The sequence below is a fragment of the Chenopodium quinoa genome, unplaced genomic scaffold (genome assembly GCF_001683475.1).
Source record: "Chenopodium quinoa cultivar QQ74 unplaced genomic scaffold, ASM168347v1, whole genome shotgun sequence".
NCBI lineage: Eukaryota > Viridiplantae > Streptophyta > Magnoliopsida > Caryophyllales > Amaranthaceae > Chenopodium > Chenopodium quinoa.
In genome coordinates this window covers 3,989,957-3,999,019 of record NW_018743199.1, presented here as the reverse complement: position 1 = coordinate 3,999,019, position 9,063 = coordinate 3,989,957, and the positions used below count along the sequence as shown (strand labels likewise).

Here is a 9,063-nt window from a genome sequence, read left to right as displayed (position 1 = left end):
AGTAATTATTTTACTTTCAAGATAAGGATGACAAAGTTGACAAGGATGACATTTTTGTAGAGACAAAGTCACAACTCACAAGAGTTCTAAGTGACATTCATACCTTAAAAAACTTATCTTAACTAATTTATAGTCATTTGTCAATGATATTATCAAACTTATCTCATTTTAGAAGAATTCAAATTCGATTTGTTTTCTAGAAAATACTCCGTACTTCAGATAGATAAAATGAAATGGATTGTTTCCAGAAGCAAATTCCATACATTATACATGAAAGACAAGTAATGGTAATGCTGCTGTCTTAAAAGAATGTTTATGAACATTGTGTTCTGGTTAAATACATCAATTCTTCTATTGTCTTGCCTAGGCTATTAATCATTCACCTTTGTTAATTGCTATGCTTATGTACAGAACAACAAAATCCCTGAACTTTTGGTCTTCCTTCGCATTCCGCAGCTCTGATCTTAAACATATCAGCTTATGCTTCAGTTGCTCAATGACAGATGCTTCTGCAAGAGAGTGCAGCAACAAGGAAAAAATTATTAGTGAAACATGATATGACTTATACCGGGTATACTCTACTGCTACACCTTCAAATGAGGATCATCCTAAAAAAAGAGCTGAGATCACTTTAAGAGTTTAAGTGATTCATTATTTTTTCTGAAATGTCAATAATCAACAGGTTCAAAGAATAAATGCGATTACTTACCCTTTTGTCTTGTAAGTCTTGTATTGAAATATCAATGTTCCTAAGTAGTAAGTATAGGAGGCAGCAGATCGGACTTAGTCCCGAGAATAGGAGCAATGGTGTCAGGGAAGAACTTTTCATCTTCAGAAAGCAGGGTAACATGTCCAAAACTTGTGACTTCGATGGGATATCGAAGGAGGTGGCCAGGCAAGTCTTGATCGAAAGTTTCACTAGAATATATTTTCCAATATTTTTCAGCAAGACTGTTCACAACTTGCATGCATTCCAGTGTCTCGGGATACAGAAATGATACATCCATATGGTGAAGGTGCTCATACCACAGTGCCATTCTAAAGCCATATATATGCGCCTTTGCTGGCTGCCCTGCAGATAAATGATACGGCTGGTAGGCTCCCATTGCTATCTCTGTGTCTCTTCCCCCATCCATTGACCGCTGGTTTATATTTGCAGACCCAATAATGATGTATTCATCATCAACTGAAATGCAAGATATATAAACAATATTACTGCAGAAAGAATCAAAGCAATTGAGGGATAAACCAAGATGTTAGGCTAGAAAGAAGAGGTTAGGAGCTTTGTCTTTTTAAGGCTATATTGCATTCAATTTATCGTCTGTTTATTGGCAAATTGCTGGCTTCTTCTTCATTTGTGTCAAAAAAAAAAAAAATGAATGTCATTTCAACACATCTCCTACTCCAAAAGGCAGCTAAAAGAGATCAAAGAAGGGAAACACATAATTTCCAGCAAAAAGAGATAACGAATTATTAGTAAAACCAAATAAAATTTACAAGGAAAAAGTTAAAGAGACCGAACAGACCATATAATGATTGTTGGTGAGCACAAAATACCTATCATCATTTTAGCATGAACATATATCATGAAACGTCGATTGTGTTGAGCTTTGTCATATGTAGAACCAGGCACTGGCTTCTCTGCAGGCTGATCTTCCCCAGTTTTCAAAACCTCCCGATTACCAAGACAGAAAAATGATAAATAATCTCTTGGGTGTGCGTTGAGATTCATGCGTTGTATGGCATTGGCAATATCAGTATACATCATTTCCATTGTCCTCCTCTGCCAATATAGTATTGCCTGGACAGGACCACTTTCAGGCTGTCCTTCAGGCCACATAGGTATTACAACATACACAGAAAATCTCTCTCCAGCTTCAATCTTACTGATGATCTTCAATGACAGCTCTTTCGGTATGATATGCAAGGCATCAATATCTTCCTCAGGTTTCCATGCATACGAACTTCCAAGAAAGTATTGGTTTTCAATGTATATAAAGTTCTTTGCTCGTCTGATGGCATTTATGTATCCATCTTGAATGCTACGATCTATGATACTGCCTCTATCACAGTAAAGGCCAACCTGAAGTGCCTTATTTGGGTCTGATGGGAAGCCTACCCCTGGTTCTCCATCAAGTACCACCGAACCTCCATCAATGGATCGGAATATCTGAACATTCCAAGATTCTTGTTCTTCTGCTGCTGTCATTACTTCAAAAGGTTTGGTTATTCTTTCCTTAAGCTCATCTAGTGAATATAGGAAATGCTTTCCCACTTGCTTAGTCCATCTTTGCTCAAAGTTATAAAGCACATCCCAAGCGACAGGTCCTTCTAGCCGGCAATGGATATCATGCCATGGTTCCCTCGGACCACCTTTTTGTATAGAAGCTCCTGGAAAATTAGGCTGATGGAAATCATCCTTGTGAATTGTTTTTAACGTCCTAAAAAGAGAATGATCTTCTGTATCATATCTTCCATCACAAAGATCAATACCTCCTAAGAAACTCACAATTATCCTCTTTAGTGATCCAGGGCTCTCACAGTCAACCACTACTGTCTTCTGATGGTGTGTAAGCATAGCATCAACCTGAACACCCCGTATCGTGCTTAATCCTTGGCCAGCCTTCCGAGGACACTTAACACACCGTACATTTGTATTCTGAAAGTAAGCAAAGGTGTCTTCATCATGGGTTCCCATTAATCCTTGCCTATTATACGGCTCTGAAGTTATATCATCCCAAACAAGTATGAGAACTCTCATGTCTCTCTCTTTAGCTTTCTCCTTGAGAAGCTCTCCTAAAGAAAGATGAGCAAGATCCCCTACCGCCTTTTGCCTACGAGGATCCCTTATTAAGGTGATCTTTGTGTTAACAGACCAGCCAGCTATGTAAATCAGGTATTTTGCATTAACAATGGCATCAAATATATCTTCCCAGCATCGCCGTGACTCATAATTCTTACCTCCATGAAGCATTATGGAAGGGGTAAAACTGTCAGACACATGTGCATCTTGATAGAGAAAGACTTTGCAACCTTGTCTCTGTCTAAAGAATGTGGAAGGGACTCCTCCATACTGTGGATTTTGGATGCCCTGAGACCAGTATGGATCTCGAGTTACATCCAAAAATCGTACACTGACATGAATTTGTGATCGTATGGAGTTGCCACTCTCATCCAATATTTCAAGCCATCTGTCTATTGGACGACCTGAAATGACTTCTCTAACAGGTAAAGAAGCTCTTCCAATCAGAGTTGCACTAACAGGATTTTCGTCCTTGACAGTAAATGTAATTTTCGACACCTCATGAGCACAATAGACACGAAATTTTTGAGACCAACGAGGCCTTGAAGGGTGGGTAGTAATGATTTTTGTCCGTGCAACTCTTGCTTTATCCAGATCAATTGTGGCATACAGTCTGAAACCTGCAAGCTGAGGACTGCACGCGCAATATCCTTTGATTCTGTACAATAATGTTCTCCATACCCTTCTTGGATCATCAATACTCTATTTTCCTCCAAGCAAAAAAAAAAAAAAATAAGAGGCAGCTAAGTCATTTTTTATGTCTGATTTCATGACAACAAAATGCAGAATCATGATGGTAAACTATGTTTGTGCTACACGTGAAGTAACATGTATTGGAAGATTTATTTTCATCATTTTGCATTATTCTTGAAAACACCAATGCTTTGTTGATCAAAGAAAATGAATTATAAGATCAGAACTATGGATGATTTAACCTCATAACTTGGTATTATACTATTATGTTTCTTCTAAGGCAAAGTAGCTTGAAAACTCATGATAAATGGAATTACATTTTTTTTTTTGTATCTTTATCACAAAATTTAAGGTCTATGTAACAAAATTCCTCCAAAGCTATGGAAGTTATTTACCAAGAAGGGCATAGGTAATTTGCACTCCCATAGTCCCATAGTTCTCTTATATGTTCCATTGCCCGAGGGGCCGAGGATGATTAACCATAATAAATATTGGACTTCCATAAATCCCATATCAAGGACGATTTAAATGATTTAGGTAGGTTTTAGAAAACCCTGAAAAAACAGGGATACTGCTTTGTTATTTGAGATAATATATCATAAGCCTTTTTGTCCTTGAATAAGCAATTCCACCATAATTAGCCCACTTAAGCCTCCCCTAATCAACTTTCGTAAGGATTAATTACAGGGTTTACAAGACAAATTAGATATGTAGTATGTTAAAATTTCATTCATCTATACAAATACTTGTACAATATTTCATACAGAGTAACAGGATAATTTGCAAGAAATTTATAGTACCAAGTGTCCCTCTTTAAAAACTGTGTCATACAGGTTAAAACTATGATAGAAATTAAAATGAAGGTTACAAAAGACAACCAATAATGACATAATAGATGCAAACCTATTACTCTTCAAGCAATCAACTACTCTTTTAGTTCGGAATTAATAGTCATGTAACTCATGGTTCAATTGTGTAACATAACATAAACTAGTTCAGAATTACTCGTAATAGTCACGTAACTCATGGTTCAATAGTGTAACATAACATAAAATGATACCGCGACAACTAAAATTGAAGGAAGGTTGTAATAACTTAGAATAGCTAGCTGATTAACTAACCTGTTTCAAAAGGGGTAATCCACAACCCAAATGCAGCTTATCAATTTCATGTATTTCGGCAAAAAGCACCCCATGAAGCAATGTGGGCCTTTGATTCATTCCTCAGAAAAATCAATGAAACCCTGCAAATTCAAGAAACGATCAAATTAATCACCCCAACAAGAAAAACCCAGAAAGTTATAAACGCTAAAATAAAATTAGCAACCTTTTCTCAAAAGGGAATTGAAAATTCTGAACAGTTGAAATTGCAGAAAAGTTAAATGCCCAGAAAAATTGGTAGATTTGAACAGTATAAATCAGGTGGATTTTTTTGCAGGAGATCTCCATGAATAAGCCAAGTTTGTGTAAAGCAATGGATATCTTGAGATGATGATTCTTCATTCTTTCCTCGTTCGCAAGATTCTCTTTAAAAATTCAGAAATTTTTTGTTCTCAACTCTCCTTTCAAGTTTTCTTGTATCGCATTTGGGCAAAGATTAAACTATATTGGTACAGTCTCCACTACTCCGTAACATAAAACATGAAAGCCTTGATAACCGCGGACCCGCTCTAATTTGTTATAGACACGCCCGGGTGTGTATATAACAACCTCTCCGGATCTGTAGTGGTAATCAAAAATCGACTTGACCTGAAATAAAACATAGCTCATGCCCACCCTCATAGTAAAGTTATAAAAAAATCAAATTGAACCAAAATTTTAAAACGAAGCCTCATAATAAAGTAATCAAAAATCGACTTATTCTGAAATAAAATGTAGCCCATGCCCATCCGGCTTAACATAAGAAAGTTCGAACCCAAATTCAAAATGTAAATAATCAAAATCAAGAACTAGTTCGACCTAAATATTTTATATGGAAACAAGATTTGTACTGATCTCATTGATTAAACATAAAAATTTTTAATCTCATACTTGTATTTTGTGTATAATCCAACAATAGAAGATAAATTAATATTTTGGGTATAATCCATGTTGTAATTTATGCAAATTGGAGAAATTTGGGCCAGAGTATAATTGCCTAATTGGGCTGTTTCTCTTTCTAATTTCCCAAAAAGTAATTGGGCCAGAGTATAGTCCAACTTTTGGGAGTTAGGTCACTAAGACAGCCGAAACCTCCAAAATTTCTTAAAAAGTGTGGATATTATCCTTTAATTTTGGAATTTTTTTGACTTTTTTTCACCCGAATATAAAAATTGTCGAAATGTTTAACATGGTCTTTAATACCCTCCGAGAGTCCAATTGGGTGGGTGGAACCAATTTGCCTTTAAATGACCAATTGCGCCGATTTCATTAACTCAAGTCTACCACAAACATTTATGACAACATATAATGATCATATATGGTTCCAAACGGCAATAGATGACTCCGAACTGTATCCCCGATAATCTAAAGGCTTTTCGACACCTGACCTCAAAACCTCACAATTTTCTCAAAAAAACATGTATATTAGCCTTCAATTTTGAATTTTTTTTACTTTTTTTCACCCGAAAATAAAAATTGAAAAAATATTTACCGTGGTCCTTAACACCCTCCGGGAGTCCAATTGGGTGGGTGGAACCATCCTATTTGCCTTTAAACGGCCAATTTACCGGTTGACAACTTGCACAGATTTCATTAATTCAAGCCTACCACGAACATTTATGACAACATATAATGATCATATTTGGTTCCAAACGGTATTATATGACCCCGAGATGTATCCCCTAAAATCTCAAGCCTTTTCGACGTTCGGCCTCGAAACTCCAAAAATTTCTCAAAAAGCGTGGATATTAGCCTTTAATTTTGGAATTTTTTGACTTCTTTCGCCCGAAAATAAAAATTTTCGAAATGTTTACCATGGTCCCTAATACCCTCCGGGAGTCCAATTGGGTGGGTGAAATCATCCAATTTTCCTTTAAACGACCAATTAACCGGTTTACAACTTGCACCGATTTCTTTAACTCAAGACTACCACGAACATTTATGACAACATATAATGATCATTTATGGTTCCAAACAGCATTATATGACCACGAAATGTATCCCCTAAAATCTTTTTTATCTTCGACACCGGGTCCCGAAACCTTCGAAAAATTATGAATATTAGCCTTCAATTTTGGAATTTTTTTGACTTTTTTGGCACAAAAATAAAAATTGCCGAAATTTTTACCATGGTCCCTAATACCCCCTAGAAGTCCAGTTGGGTGAGTGGAACCATCTAATTTTCCTTTAAACGACCAATTTACCGGTTTACAACTTGCACTGATTTCATTAACTCAAGCCTACCACGAACATTTATGAAAACAAATAATGATCATACATGGGTCCAAACGATATTATATGACCACTAGATATATCCCCTACAATTTAAAGCGTTTTCGACACCAGGCCTCGAAACCCCAAAATTTCACAAAAAGTGTGGATATTAGCCTTTAATTTTGGAATTGATTGATTTTTTTTTCCCGAGAATAAAAATTGCTGAAATATTTACTATGATCCCTAATACCCTCTGGGAGTCCAGTTAGGTGGGTGGAACCATCCAATTTGCCTTTAAACGACAAATTTACCGATTTACAACTTGCACCAATTTCATTATTCAAGCCTACCACGAACATTTATGTCAACATATAATGATCATATATGGTTCCAAACGGCATTATATGACCCCGAGATGTATCCAATAAAATCTCAAGCCTTTTCGACACCGGGCCCCGAAACTTCAAAAATTTCTCAAAAAATGTGTATATTAGCTTTTAATTATTGAATTTTTGTCTTTTCCGTCCGGAAATAAAAATTCCCGAAATGTTTACCATAGTCCCTAATACCCTCTAGGAGTCCAAGTGGGTGGGTGGAACCATCCAATTTGCCTTTAAATGACTAATTTATCGATTTACAACTTGTACCGATTTCATTAATTCAAGCCTACTACGTACATTTACGACAACATATAATGATCATATATGGTTCCAAACGACATTATATGACTCTGAGATGTATCCCCTAAAATCTCATTGCTTTTCGACACCGGACTCCGAAACCTCCAAAATTTTTTTTAAAAAACGTGGATATTAGCCTTCAATTTTGGAATTTTTTGACTTTTTTTCGCCTGAAACGTTTACCATGGTCCTTAATACCCTCCGAGAGTCCAATTGGGTGGGTGGAACCATTCAGTTTGCCTTTAAACGACCAATTTACCGGTTTACAACTTGCACCAATTTCATTAATTCAAGTCACCACGAACATTTATGACAACAAATAATGATCATATATGGTTCCAAATGGCATTATATGACCCCGAAATATATCCCGTACAATTTCAAGACTTTTCGACACCGGGCCCCGAAACCTCCAAAATTTCTCAAAAAGCATGGAATCATCCAATTTGTTTTTAAATGGCCAATTTACCGGTTTAAAACTTGCACCGATTTACCGTTTTACAACGGCCAATTTAATTAACTTGCACCGAACCCGACTTGAACCGAAATTAACCCAAACCCGTTTTAACCTATCAAAACCCGAATTTAACCCGACTTGTTACTAACCTGACCAGAATTCAACCCGACCCGTTCCTAACACACCCGAATTTAACCTAAACTATAACAAACCCGACCCGAAATCAACCCGACTTGTTATTGACCTGACCCGAATTCAACCTGAATTGTTACCTACCCGAATTTTACCAGACCTATTACTTACCCGATCAAAAAATTCAACCTGATCTGTTACTAACCCGACTCGAAATTAACACGACTTTGTTATTGACTAGACCTAAATTCAACCCAAATTGTTCCTGACCTGATTTCAAATCACCTTAAATGCAATTTAGACCACCTTATTATTGTTTATCAAAGTATTTTTTCTAGGGAGACCAAGTCGGTCCAGGCCAGCAAAAGAAAGGAGCATTAGATCATCCTCAAATTTAAGAGGTAAATATAGTGTATATTTATTGTATGGTCAAAGGAGATAATTATCTTTTCTTTTTTTTTTTTTTTTTTTTTTTTTTTTTTTTTTTAAGACAGATAATTATCTTCTTAAATTATAGAATATAGTTCCCTAGTATATTGTCATATATATTATAGTCAAAGGAAATAATTAGCTTGATAAAAATGATAATTATCTATTTATAGTTAGTCGAATCCGAATACGACCTGACTTGGAAATGACCCGACCTGATTGTAACCTGCAAATTATTGACTTGAACATAACCCGACTTTAATCCGAGAATGACCCCCTTGGAAATGACCCAACTTGATTATAACCCGCAAATTATTGACTTGAACCTTACCCGACTTGAACCTGAGAATGACCCGACTTGAAAATAACCCGACCTGATCATAATCCGTAAATTATTGATTTGAACTGAACCCGGCTCAAACCCAAGAATGACCCGACCTGATTCTAACCCGCAAATTATTGACTTGAATCGAACCCGAGAATCACCCTAACCCGTTTTAACCCGTGAAAACCCGA

General features: G+C 36.3%; 1 protein-coding gene across 1 annotated transcript; it reads right to left on the bottom strand.

Moving 5' to 3' along the window:
* Nucleotides 1–238: 238 nt before the first annotated feature.
* On the bottom strand, nt 239–5,383 carry LOC110733584 (phospholipase D alpha 1-like). The gene is made up of 5 exons (XM_021913646.1): nt 4,823–5,383; nt 4,618–4,739; nt 1,558–3,505; nt 710–1,186; nt 239–509 (listed from the first exon to the last, which is right to left on the bottom strand). The coding sequence occupies exons 2-4, from the start codon at nt 4,714–4,716 to the stop codon at nt 750–752; spliced, it is 2,484 nt and encodes an 827-aa protein (XP_021769338.1). The 5' UTR covers nt 4,717–4,739; nt 4,823–5,383; the 3' UTR covers nt 239–509; nt 710–749.
* Nucleotides 5,384–9,063: the final 3,680 nt, after the last annotated feature.

Bases quoted from the DNA above. Each gene is read 5' to 3' on its own strand.
- LOC110733584 (XM_021913646.1), bottom strand. From the start codon at position 4,716: ATGAATCAAAGGCCCACATTGCTTCATGGGGTGCTTTTTGCCGAAATA. The intron at 3,506-4,617 runs GTTAGTTAATCA...GGAGGAAAATAG, and splicing joins GATTACCCCTTTTGAAACAG to AGTATTGATGATCCAAGAAG. The intron at 1,187-1,557 runs GTATTTTGTGCT...CTTGCATTTCAG, and splicing joins TCATGCTAAAATGATGATAG to TTGATGATGAATACATCATT.